The sequence below is a fragment of the Budorcas taxicolor genome, chromosome 15 (assembly GCF_023091745.1).
Source record: "Budorcas taxicolor isolate Tak-1 chromosome 15, Takin1.1, whole genome shotgun sequence".
Taxonomy (NCBI): Eukaryota; Metazoa; Chordata; class Mammalia; order Artiodactyla; family Bovidae; genus Budorcas; species Budorcas taxicolor.
Genome location: NC_068924.1, coordinates 15683994 through 15705640, shown reverse-complemented (window position 1 = coordinate 15705640; position 21647 = coordinate 15683994). Strand labels below are relative to the sequence as shown.

At 34.7% G+C, this 21647-nt stretch overlaps 1 protein-coding gene across 1 annotated transcript in view; it reads right to left on the bottom strand.

Annotated features, from left to right (window-relative positions):
- CWF19L2 (CWF19 like cell cycle control factor 2) overlaps nucleotides 1-21647 on the bottom strand; it is a 148800-nt gene that overhangs the window by 55418 nt on the left and 71735 nt on the right. Inside the window, exons 9-11 of the mRNA XM_052652985.1 lie at nucleotides 18342-18438; nucleotides 16450-16542; nucleotides 1458-1562 (exon numbers count right to left, since the gene is read on the bottom strand). Coding sequence (XP_052508945.1) covers nucleotides 1458-1562; nucleotides 16450-16542; nucleotides 18342-18438 — 295 coding nt within the window. The remainder of the gene's footprint in view (nucleotides 1-1457; nucleotides 1563-16449; nucleotides 16543-18341; nucleotides 18439-21647) is intronic.

Here is a 21647-nt window from a genome sequence, read left to right as displayed (position 1 = left end):
AGTTGGTTCCATACCTATCAGAGGAAAAGAAAAGTGCTATGTATTTTACCTACCAAATCAACTCTCCTCAACACTAATCTCAAATTCCCTTATCCAAATAAATCCTGCTGTTGAACTTCTTTGGAACCACCCTCTTATTATTTTATGCCCATGTTACTATTCTCATCTTCATAACCTTGTATCTCACGTTCTATGACTTCAATCACTCCTTAGATGCAAATCTCTTTCTGGTCCTCTTATCCTTTCATTACACTCAAAAAGCAAACCTCAGTGCTGAATGAATGTGTCTACCTCTTTACTCCTGTACCTAGACTATTCAGTAGTAAGAAATTCAAGAACACTACTGAATGCCATCTGGCAATGGGTCTATGAACCCCAAGCCTGTTCTGTCATCTCATACAATTCAAACCTTTACTATTTTCCTATGACATTTTTCTTGCAAAACCTGAATACCTCCCATTTCATCAGAATAGGTATCCCATTTCTATCTGCACTCAACAGGGATATTATAAACATTTGACAGAAAGATTCTAAATGACTCTTTTGTGTACTCAATTACTGCTTATAAGATCTTTCAAATTTAAAACAAAAAATCTAACCTGAGAAAATTGAATATGTTGTTTTTGCCATTTTAAAAGCCTCAAGGCAGTGCTATAAATTAACTGCAGCAGTTAGAAGGTAGAAAACAAAATTAGGTTTATAAAGGATCAAACACAGATAAGAGATCTATGGGACCAAGGTTTTCCCTAAGAGCTATGATGAGTATGTAAAAAGAAACTAGAAACAATGTCAAAGAAATAAATGTTAAAATTAAGACTTCCTTAAAAATTCAATGTTCACAACTGCTGTTGAATTAGATTACATTTTGCAAAAGGCAAAGGGATATAATTAGAAGGAACATCACTATTTACTACCTTTTAATGTTTGCATTGGGCTGCCCTGCTGGTTCAGGGGTAAAGAATCCGCCTGCCAATGTAGGAGATGTGGGTTTGATTCCTAGGTTGGGAATATCCCCTGGGTTGGAGCAACCCATTCCAATATTCTTACCTGGGAAATGCCATGGACAGAGGAGCCTGGCAGGCTACAGTACATGAGGCTGCAAAGAGTCATATGCTACTGAGCGATGAAAGACCAACAGTGTTTTCATTATTTAACTACATGTCTAAAAATATTTCAAAGGACAGCTGACCCTTGAACAATGCAAAGGTTAGGGGCAGTGAATTCCTTTTTTTCCCCTTTGTATCAGATTATAGTTGATCCTTTAACTATACTCCATATCCACAGGTTCAAACCACCACAAATATGTAGTACTACAATATGTAATTTATTGAAAAAGTTCTGTATAAGCGGACCTGAGCAATTCAAACTCAGGTAGTTAAAGGATTAACTGTAAATCTGATACAAAGGGGAAAAAAGGAATTCTAAATTAATAAACAAAAGATATATGTTAAACATACAATCTGTCTTTTCCTTCTTCCTTCTTGTTTTCCTGGTGTGTTTACAGGCCAGACTCTTCCGGAATGATCTGTTCTGACAAGGATCACTTCTTCCTGATCTTCATCCTATATAAAGTTTTAGAGGTAACAACTGAAAATATTGAAAAAAATACTGAATGCTTATATTTAATAGCCAAAAAAGCATAAAATGATTTTATTTTCAGATAATATTATGGATTATTTAAAGCATCCTGAACTTTCATTATCTACTATCATGTAAAGTGACCATAATCTTTTCAGAGAAAAGGTGGGAAAAAATATCCAAAGTTCACTTAACTTTTAAAATAATCACAGAAGCAAACTTTAAATTAAGCTTTCATTTAGATAATATAAAAGATGACAAAACACCAATGGTTCAAACAGGCACTGTATGAGAATGCCCATTACCTACAGAGCAGATGTTATATTTAACAAATGTTTCTGCAATTTAAAAATCTACATGGCAGAGTAGAAAGAAGTGGGCTCAACCCTTATTACAGAAATTTTGAGATCACAAGTAATTGCTGAAGAACGATTGACCAAAAAAATGCTGAAACCCACCAAAAAAAAAACCCTAAACCCAAAGACAAAGAAGCTACAATGAGATGGAATGAGGAGCGCAAAAGCAATAAAATCAAATCCCATACCCGCTGGGTGGGCCAACCCACAAAGTGTAAAAAATATATATACTACTGAAGTTCGCCAATAGGAGTGAAAGTCCTGAGTCATTAATCAGGCTTCCCAGCCTGCAGGTCTGGCAATGGGAGGAGGAGATCCCAAGAAATTTTGCTTTGAAGGCAAATCTTCAGTGATTTAACAGTACTGGGGGAAACAAATTCCACTTTTAAAGGGAACACTCGGGGGTCTCATGCATACCAGGAGACAGGAGAAGAAATAATGACCTCATAAGAGACTGGACCAGATGTCCCTGTTAATATTAGAGGGTCTCCCAGGGACAGGGGGTTAGGGGGTGGCAGTTATGGCTCAGATTTTCAACAGCATGAGGCTCCAATACTTTGGCCACCTGATGCAAAGAGTTGACTCACTGGAAAAAAGACTCTGATGCTGGGAAAGATTGAAGGTAAAAAAGGAAGGGGGTGGCTGAGGATAAGATTGTTAGATAGCATCACCAACTCAATGAACAAGAATTTGAGCAAACTCTGGGAGATGGTGGAAGACAGAGGTCCCTGGCGTGCTATACTGTCCATGGGGTTCCAAGAGTCAGACACAACTTAGTGACTGAAAAACAATAATAACAGGAAACATGTATCAATAATTATCTTAAATGTTAATGGGATAAATACTTCAACCAAAACAAAGATTGGTTGAATGGATATTAAAAAACAGATCAGTATATATGCTGTCTACAAAGACCTACTTCAGATCTAGGAACATGTACAAGCTGAAAGCAAGAAGATGGAAACAGGTATTCCATGGAAATGCTAATCAAAAGAAAGCTGGAGTAGCAATACTCATATCAGACAAAACAGACTTTAAATTACAGACTGTTACAAGAGACAAGAAAGGACACTACATAATGATCAATCCAAGAAGACATAAAAATTATAAATATACATGTATCTACTATAGGAGCACCCCAATAATATAAATATTAACAGTCATAAAAGGAGAAATCAACAAAACAACAATACTAGGAAACTTTTACTCTTTCCTCAATTAACAGATCATCCAGACAGAAGATCAAAAAGAAATACAAGCCTTAAATGACAGATTACACTGCATAGACTTAGCTGGTATTTATAGAGAATTGCATTCAAAAGCAGTAGAATATATTTTCTTCTCAATTACATAAGAACATGTCCCAGAAGAGATCACATCGTGGAGCACAAATCAAGCCTCAGTAAACTTAACAAAACTAAAATCATATCAAGCATCTTTTCTTTTGGATATTAACACAAGAAAAAAAAAATCTAAAAAACACAAGTACATGCAGGCTAAACAATACGTTGCTAAACAACCAATGGATCAATGAAGAAATCAAACAGGAAATAAAAAATATCTAGAGACAAAGGAAAATGAAGCCCAACCATCCAAAACCTGTGGGATGTGAGAAAAGAAGTTCTAAGAGAGAAGTTTAAGATAATACAATCTTACGGCAGGAAAAAGGAAAACCTGCAAATAAACAATCTAATCTTACAATGAAAACAACCAGAAAAAGAGGGACAAACAAAACTCAAAGTTAGTAGAAGGAAAGAAACTATAAAGATCAGGGCAGAAATGAAATAAAAATTTAAAAAAATTGAAAGATCAATAAAACTAAAACCTGGTTCTTTGAAAACAAAACCAATAAACCTTTAGCCAGACCCATCAAGAAAAAGAGGGAGTGGGTTCAAATCAATAAAATTAGAAATAAAAAAGAAGTTAAAACAGATTACAAAAATTAAAACTCTCTTAAGAGACTGCCTCAAGCAACTGGATGCCAATAATATGGACAAGCTAGAAGAAATGAAGACATTCTTAGAAAGGTACAATCTCCCAAGAATCTTTGTCCATAGTAGAAGCAGAAATATGAACAGACTAATTACAACTAATGAATTAAAATTATGATTAAAAATCTTCCAACAAACAAAGCTCCAGCAACAAATGGCTTCATAGGCAAATTCTACCAAACATTTAGAGAAGAGTTAATGTCTACATTTAGAAAAGAGTTAACATCTATTCTTCTAAAACTATTTTGAAAAACTGCAAAGGAACAGTCCCAAAGTCATTCTATGACACCACCACAACCATAATGCCAAAATGAGACACAGCTGACTACAAAAAAAGAGAAAATTATGGGCCAATATCACTGATGAACATAGACACAAAAATTCTCAACAAAATACTAGCAAGCTGAATCCAACAAAATATTAAAAGGATCATACACCATGACCAAGTGGGATTTCTCCCAGGGTTGCAAATAATGTTCAATATTTTCAAATTAATCAGTGATACATCAACAAACTTAAGAATAAAAACTATACAGACATATAAACAGGTGTAGAAAAAGCTTTTGACAAAATTCAACACCAATCTATGATAAAAAACAAGAAAACCTTCCAGAAAGTGGGCATAGATGAAACCTGTCTCAACATAATAAAAAACAATTATGACAAACCTACAGCCAACATTATTACACTTATGGGTGCAAAGCTGAAAGCATTTCCTCTGAGATGAGTAACAAGACAAGGATGTCCACTTTTGCCACTTTCATTCAACACAGTTTTGGAAATCTAAGCCACCGCAACTGAAGAAGAAAAAGAAATGAAAGAAATCCAGATTGGAAAAGAAGAAATTAAACTGCCACTGTTTACAGATGACATGATACTATACATAGAAAATCTTAAAGATGCTACCAGAGAACTTCTAGAGTTCATCAATGATTGGTAAAGTAATAGTATACAAAATTAAAACACAGGAATTTGTTACACATCTACACACTAAAAACAGAAAGAGAAATTAAAGAAACAATCCCACTTATCAATACATGAAAAAGAAACAAACAGGCAGGAATAAAGCAACCCAAGGAGACAACAGACGTAAATTTCAAAAACAAGACAATGACGAAAGAAATCAAAGATTACACAAACAGATGAGAACATATGCCACATTCTTGGTTTGAAAGAATCAATACTGTCAAAATGACAATACTGCATAAGTCAATCTATAAAGACTGAATGCAATTCCTACCAAATTACCAAAGGCATTTTTTTAGAACAAAAAGAAAAGAAAATTATTTGTATGGAAACACAAAAGACCTTGAAAAGCAAAATGAATCTTGAGAAAGAAAAATGGTGCTGGAGGAATCAGAATCCTTGACTTCAGACTACACTACAAAGTTACAGACATCAAAAAATGGTACTGGCATAAAAATAGAAATACAGATCAATGGAACAGGATAAAAACCCCACAAATAAACCCACACATCTACGGTCAATTACTCTATTACAACGGGGGCAAGACTATATGAGGGAAGGAAGATGCTCTCTTCAAAAAATGTTCCCAAGAAAACGGAGCAGCTACATGTAAAACAAGGAAACTGGAACATTCTTTACCACCATACACAAAAATAAACTTAACATGACTATAAACATAAATGTAAGACCAGATTCTATAAAAAGACTTAGAGGAAACCATAGGCAGAACACTCTTTAAAGTAAATCACAGTACTATCTTCCTGAGGCTGTCTCCCAGAGTAATATGAAAACCAAGAGAATGGGAAAAAATATTTGCAAACAATGAGACCAGTAAGGGATTAATCTCCAAATTTTACAAACAGCTCATGTGGCTCAATATTAAAATACACACACACACACACACACAAAATCAAAAAAGGGTACATGTCTTAAACAGACATTTCTCCAAAGAAGACATAAAGATGGTAAAGAGGCACGTTTGAAAAGATGCTGAACACAGCTAATTACTAGAAAAAATGCAAATCAAAACTACAATGAGATGTCACTTCACACCAGTCAAAATAGCCATTATCAAAAAATCTGCAAATAGTAAAAGCTGGAGAAAGTACAGGCACTGTTGGTGGGAATGTAAATTGATATAGCCACTATGGAGAAAAGTATGTAGATTCCTCTAAAATCTAAAAACAGAATCACCATATGAGCCAGCAATCCCACTACTGGGCATATAACCTGAGAAAACCATAATTCAAAAAGACACATGTACCCCAATATACACTGCACCACTATTTACAATAGCAAAGACATGGAAGTAACCTAAATGTCTATCAACAAAAGCATGGATAAGACCATATGATACACATATAGAGTAGAATATCACTTAGCAATTTAAAAAAAATGCAATTTGCAGCAAAACAGATAGACCTAGAGAATGTCATACTGAGTGAAATAAGTTAGACACTGAAAGAACAATATATGTAATACTGCTTATATGTGGAATCCTAAAAAAAAAAAAAAAAGAGAGGGGGGCACCAACGAATTTATTTACAAAACAGAAACAGATTCACAGATTTAAAGAACAAGCTTATGGTTACCAGTAGGGAAGGGCAGGCAGAAGAGATAGATTGGGAGCTTGGGACTGACATATATGCACTACTTTTAAAACAGATAACCAACAAGGAACTACTGTATAGCATAGAGAACTCGGCTAAATATTCAGTAATAAACTAAATCGGAAAAGAATTTCAAAAAGAACTGACACATGTGTATGTATAAACTGAATCAGTCTGCTGTACACTAGAAACTAACACAACATTGTTAATCAACTACGCTACAATAAAAAATTTTAATAAAAAAAAAGAATAGCAATTCTATCATAGCAGAAGGAGACTGAAATTCTACATGTTGTCCCCTGAAAACTATAACTGAAGTATACTGACAAAGACTGTACAGGCTTAAGGTACAAAAAAAGAATAAAGACTCTACCAAATCTTGAAAGCAATTAAATGACAGAATGAACCTGTTGAATTATCTACCACAATGGTATTCCTCGTAACTTCTATTCTTTCAATTAACAGCCCTCAAATGATTTTTACTTCTCTTCAAAAGAAGTTATTCCCATGAACTTTTATTGAATATACACCAAACTGCATTCTATGATAAAAACAGAATTTTACTGAAAAGGTCCTAATAAAAAATGACATAAAGTATACTAGCTAACAACTTCATTAAAAATCAATTCAAAACAAGACTAAGCAAATTATTTGCATTTCAGTCTATCTCTCCAAAGAGAATTAATTATTTAAAAAACTATTTCAATTTCATTACTAGAGATTTACTTTCCCTGTTGAAACAGAAAGGGAAAAAAATGCATCCAAATTTTCAAATTTACATGCACACACAATATTATGTATTTTCACTATTAATCAACTAGTATTAATTAATAGTGTCATATTTTAAAGGATATCTCAGCTTACAGATACCTTCAACCTTGTAAGTGAAGGACAAAGATAAAAACCTACTAGAACAACCAAATAAAGAGACAAGAAATTTATATGAAAAAAAATTTAGAGTAATGAAAGTAAAGAAGACCCAAGATCTCAAAGAGAGATGTGTGGGCTGGTGGGCAGGCTTAGCAGGTGGTGGGATGGCAGAATTTCCACAGTGACAAATCAACAGCAGAAAATCTGAAGAGATGTGAGCATCAAAAAGAAACTAAACCAGAAGGTTCTGATGCTTGAAAAAGTAAGTGTGCTCTCTGAGCTGTAACCAAGCTGTTAACACTGGTCCACTGTTTCAAATCTTTGCTGCTGCAAGACAGAAATGAGGAAATTATACACTCCCCTAATGTATCTGGTGCTGTGACCTGGATGTAACCTGGCTGAAATAACCTCAGCTCAGCCCCTGCAAGGCAGAGACCAAGCATGGCAGAAGCCAAATTTGGCAATAGCTCATGCTATGGAAGTCAAACACAAAAGAAATCCAGCACAGTGGAATTGACAAGAAGCCCAGCATGCTGGAAACCAGGACAACAAAAACAAACTTGGCAGAAAGCTCATGTGGCTCAGTCTCAGATTCCAAAAGACCTGCAGCTAAGAGATCAAGCTCTGAGCCTTTAGAGTGGGAGCACTAACTCCGAGACCCTAGACTACCAGAGAAGTAACCCTAGGAAGTATCAAATAGTTAGAACTCCCACAAATGAAACCACTTGAATACAAGAACCAGCATCATCCAACCACCAATAGCACCCTGTGCAGGATACCTCATCCAAACAACAAGAAAAAAATACAAACCAAATCATCAGCAGACAGGATTACCACCTCACTCAGCCTTGCCCATCAGAGTAAAAAGCAAAAAAAAAAAAAAAAAAAAAAAAATCAGCACAAATCTCACCCTATAGGAAGCTTACACAAACCACTGAACCAACCTTAGGAGGGCAGAAACCAAAAGGAAGAAATAACTCAACCTTGAAGACTGGGGAAAGAAGACCTCAAACACAATAAGTTAAAAAAAAAATAAGGAAAAGGCAGAGAAATACTGCATAAATGAAGGAACAAACTAGAAACAGAAGTCCAAATAAATGAACAGGAAATACACAAACTACCTAAAAAAGGATTTGGTATAATGATAGACAAGATGATCAAAATTCTTGAAACTAGAAAGGAGAAAATGCAAGAATCAATTAACAAAGACCCAGAAGAACTAAAGAATAACCATATAGAGACAAACAACACAATTACTGAAATTAAAAATACTCTGGAAGGAATCAAAAGCAGAATATCTGAAGCAGAAGAACAAATCAGTGAGACGGAAGATAAAATCATGGAAATAACTTCTGAAGAGCAGAAAAAGTAAAAAGAATGAAAAGAACTGAGGATAGTCTCAGAGAATTCTGGGACAGTATCAAACACACCAACATTCAAAATATAGGGGTCTCAGAAGAAGAAGAGAAAAAGAAAGGGTATGAGAAAATTTTTGAAAAGATTATAGATGAACATTTCCCCAACATGGAAAAGGAAATAGTCAATCAAGTCCAAAAGGCACAAAGGGTCCCATACAGGATAAACCAAAGGAGAAACATGCTAAGACACATACTAATCAAACTAAGATTAAACACAAAGAAAGAATATTAAAAGCAGCAGTGGAAAAGCAACAAGTAATACACAGGGAAAACCCCATACATTTACCAGCTGATCTTGCAGCAGAAACTCTTCAAGGCAGAAGGAAATGGCAGAATATATGTAAAGTACTGAAAGGGGAAAATCTACAACCAAGATTACTGTACCAGAGAGAGTAAAACCAAGTATATCATTCTAAACTGATGGAGAAATCAAAAGCTTTTCAGACAAGCAAAAGTTAAGAGGATTCAGTACCACCAAACTAGCTTTACAACAAATGTTAAAGGGACTTATATAGTCAAGAAATGCAAGAGAAGAAAAAGATCTACAAAATCAACCCCAAACAATGAAGAAAATGGCAATAGGAATATATAAATCAATGATTACTTTAAACGTAAACAGATTAAATGTTCCAACCAAAAGACACAGACTGGCTGAATAGATACAAAAACACGACCCATATATATGCTGGCTAAAAGAAACCCACTTCAGACCCAAGAAGACGTAGGGACTGACACTGAGAGGATGGAAAAATATATTCCATGCAAATGGAAAGCAAAAGAAAGTGGAGTGGCAATCCTCATATCAGACAAAGTAGACCTTAAAATGAAGAATGTTACACGAGATAAGACAGGACACTACATAATGATCGAGGGATCAATCCAAGAGGAGGCTATAATTGTAAATACCTATGCACCCAAGATAGGAGCACCTCAGTACATAAAACAAACATTAACAGACATAAAAGGAGAAATTGACAGTAACACGATAATAGGAGATTTTAACACCCCACTCACAACAATGGATAGTTCATCAAAACAAAATTAATAAGGAAATACAAGTCTTAATTGATACATTAGATGAGATGGATCTCACTGATATCTTCAAGACATTCCATCCAGATGCAGAAGAATACACCTTCTTCTCAAGTGCACAGAGAACATTCTCCAGGATGGACCCACATCTTGGGTCAAAAATCAAACCTCAGTAAACTTAAGAAAATTGAAATTTGTATCAAGCATCTTTTCTGACCACAATGCTATGAGACTAGATTATCAACTACTAGAAAAGAACTATAAAAAACACAAACACATGGAGATTAAACAATATGTTTCTAAACAACCAACAGGTTATTGAAGAAATCAAAAGGGAAATTAAAAAATTCCTAGAAACAAATGACAATGAAAACATGACAACTCAAAACCTATGGGATGCAGCAAAAGCAGTTCTAAGGGGTCGTTTACAGCAATACAATCCTGCCTCAAGAAACAAGAAAAACATCGAATGGACAACTTAACTTTACACCTAAAACAACTGGCAAAAGAACCAAAAAAAAAAAAAAACCAAAATTGGCAGAGGAAAAAAATTATAATAATCCAAGCAGAAATAAATGAAAAAGAAATGAAAGAAACAACACTAAAGATTAATAAAACTAAAAACCGGTTCTTGGAGAAGATAAACAAAATTGACAAACCTTTAACCAGACTGATCAAGAAAATAAGAGAGAAGAATCAAATCAACAAAATTAGAAACGAAAAAGGAGAGGTTACAACAGAAAATGCAGAAATACAAAGGATTATGAGACTATTATGACCAACTATATGGCAATAAAATAGATAACCTGGAAGAAATGAACAGATTCTTAGAAAAGTTAATTCCCAAGACTGCATCAGGAAGAGATAGAAATTATGAACAACCCAATTACGAGCACTGAAATCAAAGCTGTAACCAAAAAATCTCCCAAAAAAACAAAAGCCCAGGACCAAACAGCTTCACAGGAGAATTCTATCAAACATTTAGAGAAGAGCTAATGCCTAGATAGGCATTAGAAGGATTTCTAAAATTCTTTCAAAAAACTGCAGAGGAAGGAACATATACAAACTCATTCTACTAGGGCACCATCACCCTGAAACCAAAACCAGACACAGACAACACAAAAAAAGAAAACTACAGGCCAATATCACTGGTGAACACAGATGCAAAAATCCTCATTAAAATTTTAGCAAAAAGAATTCAACAACACATCAAAAAGCTCACTAACCATGATCAACTTGAGCTTATTCCAGGCATGCAAGGATTCTTCAATATATGCAAATTAATTAATGTGATATACCATATTAACAAACTGAAAGACAAAAACCATATGATAATCTCAATAGATGCAGAAAAAGACTATGACAAAATTCAACACCCATTTACAATTAAAACTACTTAAAAAATGGGCATAAAAGGAACCTATCTCAATATAATAAAGACCATATATGATCAACCCACAGCAAACATTATTCTCAATGGTGAAAAACTGAAAGCATTCCCCATAACATCAGGAACAAGACAAGGGTGTCCACTTTCACCACTATTATTCAACACAGTTTTGGAAGTCCTAGCTACAGCAATCAGAGAAGAAAAAGAAATAAATCGAGATCAGAAAAGAAGAAATAAAGCTCTCATTGTTTGTACATGACATGATACTGCACATAGAGAACCCTAAAGATAGTATCAGAAAATTACTAGAGATAAAGATAGTTATCAGACAATTATCAGAGATAATCAGTGAATTTAGCAAAGCTGCAGGATACAAAATCAATACACAGAAATCACTTGCATTTCTATATACTAACAATGAAAAATCAGAAAGAGAAATTAAAGAATCAATCCCATTCACCACTGCAACAAAAAGAATTAAACATCTAGGAATAAACTTACCTAAGGGGACAAAAGAAGTATACACAGAAAATTATAAGAAACTGATGAAAGAAATCAAAGATGACATAAACAGATGGAGAGATATTACATGTTTCTGGGTAAGAAGAATCAATATTCTGAAAATGACTATACTACTAAATGCAACCTACAGATTCAATGCGATCCCTATCAAATTACCAATGACATTTTTCACAGAACTAGAACAAAAAGCTTCATAATTCAAATGGAAACACAAAAGACCCCAAACAGTCAAAGCAGTCTTGAGAAAGAAGAATGGAGATGGAGGAATCAACCTTCCTGACTTCAGATTATACTACAAAGCTACAGTCATCAAGACAGTATGGTGCTGGCACAAAAATATAGACCAATGGAACAAGACAGAAAGCCCAGAAATAAACCCATGCACCTATGGGTACCTTATTTTTGACAAAGGAGGCAAGAATATACAATGGGGCAAAGACAGCCTCTTCAACAAACGGAGCTGCAAAAACTGCACAGCTATATATAAAAGGATGAAATTAGAAAACTTCCTAATAGCATACACAAAAATAAATTCAAAATGGATTAAAGACCTAAATGTAAGACCAGAACTATAAAACTCTTGGAGGAAAACATAGGCAGAACACTTGATGACATAAATCAAAGCAAGATCCTCTATGACCCACCTCCCAGAGTAATAGCAATAAAAACAAAAGTAAATAAGTGGGACCTGATTAAACTTAAAAGCTTTTGTACAGCAGAGGCAACTATAAGCAAGGTGGAAAAAAAAAAAAAAAACCCTCAGAATGGGAGAAAATAATAGCAAAGGAAATAACTGACAAAGGATTAATTTCCAAAATATACAAGCAGCTCATACAACTCAATGCTAGAAAAACAAACAACCCAATCAAAAAGTGGGAAAAAGACCTAAGCAGACATTTCTCCAAAACATACAGATGGCTAACAAACACATGGAAAGATGTTCAACATCGCTCATTATTAGAGAAATGTAAATTAAAACCACAGTGAGATATTACCTCACACTGGTCAGAATGGCCATCATCAAAAAGTTTACAAACAATAAATGCTGGAGAGGGTGTGGAGAAAAGGGAGCACTCTTGCACTGTTGGTGGGAATGTAAATTGAGGCATCCACTATGGAAGACGGTATGGAGGTTTCTTAAACAACTAGGAATAAAATCATCATATGACCCAGCAATCCCATTCCTAGGCATATACCCTGAGGAAACCAAAACTGAAAAAGACTCATGTATCCCATTGTTCACTGCAGCACTATTTACAATAGCTAGGACATGGAAACAACCTAGATGTCCATCAACAGATGAATGAATAAAAAAGTTTTGGTATATATACACAATAGACTATTACTCAGCCATAAAAAGGAACAGATTTGAGTCAGTTCTGATGAGGTGGATGAACCTAGAACCTACTATACAGAGTGAAGTGAATCTAAAAGAGAAAGATAAATATCGTATTCTAACACATATATATGGAATCTAGAAATATGGTACTGAAGAATTTATTTACAGGGCAGCAAGGGAGAAACAAACATAGAGAATAGACTTATGGACATGGGGAGAGGGGAGGAGAGGGTGAGACATATGGAAAGAGTAACATGTAAACTTATATTACCATATGTAAAATAGATAGCCAGTGGGAATTTGCTGTGTGGCTCAGGAAACTCAAACAGGGGTTCTGTTTCAACCTAGAGGGTAGGACGGGGAGTGAGATGGGAGGGAGTTTCAAAAGGGAGGGGATATATGTATACCTATGGCTGATTCATGTTAAGGTTTGACAAAAAAACAACAAAATTCTGTAAAGCAATTATCCTTCAATAAAAAGATAAATTTAAAAAAATACGTATACAGAAAGGCTGACTAGATGATAAAAGAAGAGCCTACAATAAACTACCTGCAGAAAACCAACTTTAGGGCAAAAGACACATATAGATGGAATATGATGGGTTGGAGAACGACAGCTCATGCAAATATAACTGCAAGAAAGCAGGGTACCAACACTCTTCTCAAACAAAACAGACTTTAATAGACTAAAAGAGAGACTAAGAAGAATCCTATATAATGATAAAGTGAAAGGGAAAGTCACTCAGTCATGTCCCACTCTTTGCAACCCCATTGACTATACAGTCCATGGAATTCTCCAGGCCAGAATACTGGAGTGGGTAGCCTTTCCCTTCTCCAAGGGATCTTCCCAACCCAGGGTTTGAACCCAAGTCTCTTACACTGCAGGCAGGTTCTTTACCAGCTGAGCCACAAGGGAAGCCTTACACTCATTAACATATGTGCAACCAACATAGGAACACCCAAAGTAATAAACATATACTAACAGACATAAAGGGAGAAAATGATGGGAATACAAAAATAGTAAGAGACTTGATACGGAACTCCTACTAATGGGCAGAGCCTCCACACAGAAAATCAGTAAGGCAACAGAGACTCTAAATGATACAACAGAACACTTAAATGCCATTTATGTTTTCAGGACTCTATATAAAAACAAACAAACAAAAAATACAAATTCGTTTCAAGTATGAATTCACTATATTCACTCTCTAGAATTCACTATAAACTAAGACACAAAACAATCCTCAAGAAATTTGAGTATAATAATTATTTCAAGCATCTTTTCTGACCACAATTGCATGAAACTAGAAATCAAATATTAAATGAGAAACTAAGAAAAAAACAATAATATGGAGACTAAACAACATACTACTTAAAAACTAAGGGTCATGATGAAATCAAGAGGAAGTTGAAAAATATCTTGAGATAAATGACAATGAAAACACAACCACAGAAAACCTATGGGATGCAGCCAAAGCACAAAGAAGTTCACAGCGATACAAGCCTTTCTCAAAACACAGGAAAAATCACAAATAAGGAACACAACTTGCCACCTAAAAGAATTACACAACAAACAAACAAAACCTAAAGATAGGATAAGGAAGGAAATAATAAAGGTCACAGAATAAATAAATAAAGGATTTTTTTTTAAATAGAAAAATATCAATAAAACCCAGAGCTGGTTCTTTGGAAGAATAAACAAAATCAACAAATCTCTGACCAAGAACTTTAAGAAAAGAGAGGACTCCCCCACCAAAAAAATAAGAAGAAATATAACCAGAGAAATAAGAACCAATATTGCACAACACAAAAGTACCAAAAGAAAATACCAGAAACAATTACATGCCAACAAAGTGTACAACCTAGAAGAACTGGACAAGTTTCTAGAAACAGCCTACCAAAACGGAACAAAAATGTAGTAGATAATTTGGAAAAGACTGACGAATTTCACTGGAACTGAAATCAAATCTGTAAAAATAAAAATCCTTCTTGCAAAAAACAAGTCCAGGACCAGATGGTTTCACTGGGAAATTCTGCCAGATACACAAGTAAGAGCTTACAGTGATCCTTCTCAAACACTTCAAAAAGATTGAAGAGGAAGAAACACTCCTAAATTCATTCTATAAAGCCACCATCACCCTGATAATCAAAACCAGACAAAGACATTGCCAAAACAGGAAATATCTTTGGTGACTACAGATACAAAGATTCTCAACACTAATTCATATTCCTCTCTCATCTAAACCATCACAATAATCAAGTCAGCTCTCCTTCAAAATATACATGGAAAACATTTATGCATATAAAAAATCTAATTACTTCAAACATCTCTTCAGCTACTATCTTAGTCAAGTTCACTGTTCTTTCTTATGTGTATTAATGCAAAAGCTTAATTAGACCCCATGTTTGCCCTATTCTCCTTAAATCTACTCTTAACAAAAAAGCCAGGATGGTTCTGTCAAAATACATTTTCTGCTCAAAAATCTGAAACAGTTTTACTTCTCACCCACAATAAAAACCTACTTCCTTGACTTCTAAGCTTAATATGATCTGGCCTCCCACAGACTCTCTAATCTAGATCTTCCACTTTCTTCTCCTTCACTCATTTCACTCCAGCAACACTGGTCTCCTTGCTATTTTGTCTAAATACTGGACACACATCCAATCTTCTGTTCCTTATGTCCACAGTGCTCTTCACTCAGATACACAGAGATCACTGTTTAACTTATTTCAAGGCCTTGCATCATCATTTTTCTAATGAGAATTAGCCTGTGCATCCCAAGACACACACACATAAACACACAGCATAACTGACACTCAAGATTCCCTCTACCCTGCTTAGGATATGTAACTTTCTACTATGCTGTACAGTTTATTATCTTTATCACTGTATTATCTTTATCACTGCTGTATAGTTTATTATCTTTATCAGTTTATTATCTCTCTCTTCCTGTTCAAATAATACTCCACAAAGACAGATGTTTTTTTATCTGTTTTATTGACCAATAGACAGGCAAACGAATCCTAGAACAAAATATTTTACATGAGAGGGATACCAAATTCAAGTGTCTCATTCTGGACAGAAAGAAGTTAATGACCAGCTTGACTTGTGCAAGGTCAGTCAGTAAATGGCAGAGCCTAGAATAAAACCAAGCCCCCTTGACCCTAGACATAGGCTTTTTTGTCCATCAGGACACAATGGTATAAGATAAGAGAATACATATGAAAATAAATATTAAAAACAAGCAAACAACCATAAACATATACAAACACATTAATAAGAGATACAGACACATTTAACATTAAATAGTACCACTGCCAAGCAGAAGTATTACACAAGGTAATTGGCTACCTATAATCAAACTGTTATTACTTACCTCTATCCTAGATGTTTTTGATGACATCTGTGTTACAGTGTCTTGGAATTTATTTGCCTTATCAAGTTGGGCTTTAAGTTGTTCAGCTAATTCCTTCAAATAGAAAAGATAAGAAAAACAGGTGTGATATATAGTTTAATTCATTTGTAGAATATTTCAAATTCATATGATGATGATGATGTTCAGTCATTGAGTCATGCCCAACTCTGTGACCCCCTGGACTGTAGATCGGCAGGCTTTCTGTCCATGGGGTTCTCCAGGCAAGAATACTGGAGTGGGTTACCATTTTCTTCTTCAGGGGATCATCCCGGATCAGGGAACAAAGCTGCATCTCTTGCATTGGCAGGTGGATTCTTTACCACTGAGCCACCTGGGAAGCCCTAAACATTCAAGCAGCTAACACCTAAATTCACTTACCAGGCTCATCGTCTAATGCATTACTTTTTAATGCATTCATCTGTGTTACAAAATTCTCAAATACTTATGGAAATTATTTATATTTTGATAGTAAATAATTAAAGGACATATAGTTTAGAGAAGATAAAAGAAATGCATACCCTTAAGAAGGGAATTTTTATAATTCCTTAGATACTATAAACTTCCAATGCTCAGAATTTCAGTTATTTCTAAAAAGAAAGCCATCATAGTATTAAAATAACACCTTATTTACTGTTGATAGGTAATTTAGATAGAAACTGAATGCGTTTCATTTTTTTCTAAGAAATCTATAAAAATTTATCAAAAATACTAACATATAAAACAATAAATCACAATGAAATAAATTAAATGAATAGAATACTATGACAAGCAAAGACAGTTTTCTCCACTGCAGTGGTTCCATGAACACAGAACACTTCTTTTAACATAAATTAATCTCCTAACATGGTTACCTTCCTTTCACTATTTTAACCGATTTATTTGTGCTTTCAAAACACAAATGTTATTTTCTTGCTGTTGGTGGTGGTCTGTCTCGCTTACTAATTTCTGGGTTGAGCTTAAGTTCAGTGTCATTAAGGATCAGATTCAAAGAGAGAGAGCACAGCATATGCAAGATATGATTTTTATTAGAGATACACACTGATAAAAATAGAAGTATCAGGTTTGTTCACTTTTTGTTCTACCTCAGAGTGTCACATAGATAGTGCACCAAAACAGAAGACTACTTAAGATGACTTATATTTGGATTTGAGTTGTGTACATACACATGACCACAAGAGAATCAATTTTTTCAAGACACAGAAAGCTGTCTGACTTAGCCATTCTGCCATGTGCAATGTAACATGTATTTGTATAAAAGGAATGTGACAATAATAAATAGATAGATGCCACTCTTACCAAATAATTTCATTTCTATTCAATTCTCAGGTTAAGTCTCAAATCACAACATTATCATGGGAATTAAGTGAGCTACACAAAGCATGTAACACAGTCAGGCCCAAACATGTTGCCTAAAATTTTGAAAAAATTAATTAACCATTCTTTTTAGTAGCTCAATTTTAAAGGAAATTTATAATTTCTAAGGGAATTTAAGAAAGTAACACATTATTAATAAAATATGACTAAAAAGCAAAGGAAGACACTGACATTTCTGTATTTCTCTCAAATATGTTCAATAAGTTATAAATAAAAGAATAAAGCAAATATCCAACTTAAAAAGAAAATTTTAAAGCATTTAGTTCCCTAAATCATAAATTTCAAAAATTTGACAAATTACATAGTTTACTTAGAAGTAGACAATACTGTTCTTAGGAGTGCTCAGGACTCTCTTCAAAGAATAAGCAGCATTATTGTCAAAAGATGCTACATCCCCATAGCTTAGGAACTGCCAAAATTACTTGTAAGAAGTTAAATATTTAGTAATATTCTCCAAAAGAACAAAATATAAGCCTTACCATATTGCCCATCATCTCTGCCTTGATAATTTTGGCTCCTAACTTGTTCTTCTCATCAACACTCAAGACGTGGATAGACTCATCCCCTGGACTACTTCTGTTTGAATAGGACAAACAAAGAGCATATGAAATATAAGTACATATTAACAACATGTAAGCTGTTGTAAATAACAACACCAAGATTCAAATGTTACTTCAAATGGCCTTCACAAAGCAATCAGCACAAACAGAAATAATAAATTTAAAAGCCTCAATGCTTCCCTAAAAATCACTACTTAAAGATACTGTGTTACAATGCCATCATGGCCTATGGCAGTTATAATACCTGACCAAAGACCTAGTAGCAGTGAGAAAAATAATAAAAGTAATATTCATCATAACTTAATATTCCTGGGAAGTGAAGTAAAAGTCACTCAGTCGTGTTCAAATCTTTGGGACCCCATGGACTATACAGACCATGGAATTCTCCAGGCCAGAATACTGGAATGGGTAGCCTTTCCCTTCTCCAGGGGATCTTCCCAACCCAGGGATGAACCCAGGTCTTCCACATTGCAGGCAGATTCTTTACCAATTGAGCTATCAGGGAAGCCCCTAATATTCCCATTGCTGTCTCCGAATATTCCCATACTCATTCTAAAAAAAGAAACAAAAATTAACACTATAATCAGGTCATAATTCTACATATCTAGAGGAATTCTTCTTATTCAATGGGTAACTTACTGATAATACAAGAAACTATCATCAGAAAGTTACATTTATCTACATTTGAAGAATAAAAAGTGACCACATGCTCTTTTGCAAAGACAACTCACAATTAGACAACATAAACCTAATTTACAGCTAAGATGACGTATCAAACCTATAGTGTGCAAGCCTCAAAGAAGGAAAGATAAATTTCCAGCCCAGGTCAGATTCCTGGCATATCCTGGCTCTCCTAAGAAACTTTGCCTTACTGCCACAAGAAAGATTTGAGACTACAATACAAGGAGGGTGAGCCTACGCAGAGCATGAAGGACTCCTTAATGAAAGAGAAATAGTTAAGAGTACAAGGCGGCTAAAGAGGGGAGAGCTGCACAGTGAAAGAATTCCAGAAAAGTGTAGAGAGTTCCCCTTGAGTAATAACCAGAAAGTACCTGTAGTTGTGAAAATAACATCTCAAAGAATTAGAGCAACAGGATTCAGCATTCCTGGTAATAGGAATAGGTCCCAATAGGCAGACTAGAAAAATTCATAATTATGAAAGCAGTGGGTAGAGTATTAAGGTCCTTTTTCATGAATGGGAAATAAACCCTAGACTAAATGCTGCTCTGGGCCCACCCAACAAATATTAAGGGCAAGAGTCCAAAGGACCAGTTTTAAATTAATTTAACCTTGTCCCAAAACAAAATTCAAGAATACTTTCAGGAATACAAATATATCTAAAACTGAAAAAGTAAAACTCCTTTTTTAATTTAAATTTATTTTTAATTGGAGGATAACTGCTTTACAATATTGTGTTGGCTTCTGCCATGTATCAACAGGAATCAAAAGGACCAGATTCCAATTCAGTTAACTGTCTCCCAAAACAAAACTCAAGAACATTTACATGAATGCAAAAATATCTACCATGGAACAAAATAAAAGTCTCAATATCTAGTATCTAATTCCCCACTCCGGTAGTCTTGCCTGGAAAATCCCATGGACGGAGGAGCCTGGTAGGCTGCAGTCCATGGGGTCGCTAAGAGTCGGACACGACTGACAGACTTCACTTTCACTTCCATACACTGGAGAAGGGAATGGCAACCTACTCCAGCGTTCTTGCCTGGAGAATGCCAGGGACGGCGGAGCCTATGGGGTTGCACAGAGTTGGACACGACTGAAGCGACTTAGCAGCAGCAGCAGCAGCAGTATCTAATTAAAGAATGTCAGACATGCAAACCAGAAAAAAAGTAAAACCCTTAATTAGGAGAAAAAGCTATCAATCAAAGCACTGACACAGATTTAACAAACAGAAGACAAGGGCGTTGAAAGTTAATATAAATTTATTCCACATGGTTGAAAAGTAAGAGACAACTAAGACATAAAACAGATTAGAATTTAAATTCTACAAGTGAAAATTACAATGGTCAAAATAAAAACTACACTGAATAGGATTAACAGAGATTAGACTGCAAAAGAAAAAAATTAAATTGTAACACTAGTTTCCAATGCCTAACTTCTATATAAAATGAAGCACACAGAAAAAAAGAATTTCAGAACAGAAAAGAACAATGGAGATGTATAGAACAACCACAAATAGCCTACTATTCATATTATTGGAGTCCCTGAAATAAATGGGAGCCAGAAGAAACAAAGGTCAAAGTTTACTAAAGTTAGTAAAAACTAAAAATCGAGCTTACAGAATCCTAGTACAAAAACAAAACAAGAAAACCACATCAAGGCACACCATAATCAAACTGTTCAAAACTAATGACAAAGAGAATAATTTATAGCAGCCATAGGAAAGGAAAAAAAGATATTTATGCACAGAGAAAAAAAGGAAGAGCAGATTTCTCATCAGAAACAACATAAGCAAGAAGAGAGTAGCAATATCTTTAAAGTACTTCAAATTGTCAACCTAGAATTCTATATCAAGTCAAAGTATCTTTTTCACTTCAGAGTAATGGAAATAAAAATGAAAATAAACAAATGGGATCTAATTAAACTTAAAAGCATTTGCACAACTAAGGAAACTATAAACAAGGTGAAAAGATAGCCCTCAGAATGGTAGAAAACAATAGCAAACAAAACAACTGACAAAGGATTAATCTCCAAAATATACAAACAGTTCATGAAGAACTGTTTCAATACAAGAAAAATTAACAACTTAATCAAAAGGTGGGCAAAAGACCTAAACAGACATTTCTCCAGAGAAGACATACAGATGGCTAATAAACACAAGAAAAGATGCTCAACATCACTCATTATTAGAGAAATGCAAATCAAAATCACAATGAGGCATCATCTCACATGGGTCAGAATGGTCATCATCAAAAATTCTACAACAATAAATGCTGGAGAGGATGTGGCAAAAAGGGAACACTGTTACACTGTTGATGCAAACTCATACAACCACTATGAAGAAGAGTATGGAGATTCCTTAAAATACTAGAAATAAAATTCCATACAACCCAGCAATCTCACTCTTGGGCAAATACTCCAAGGAAATAAGAATTAGAACAGATTCATGTACCCTAATGTTCACTGTAGCACTATTTACAACAGTTAGGACATGGAAGCAACCTAGATGTCCATCGACAGATGAACGGATAAGGAAGTAGTGGTCCA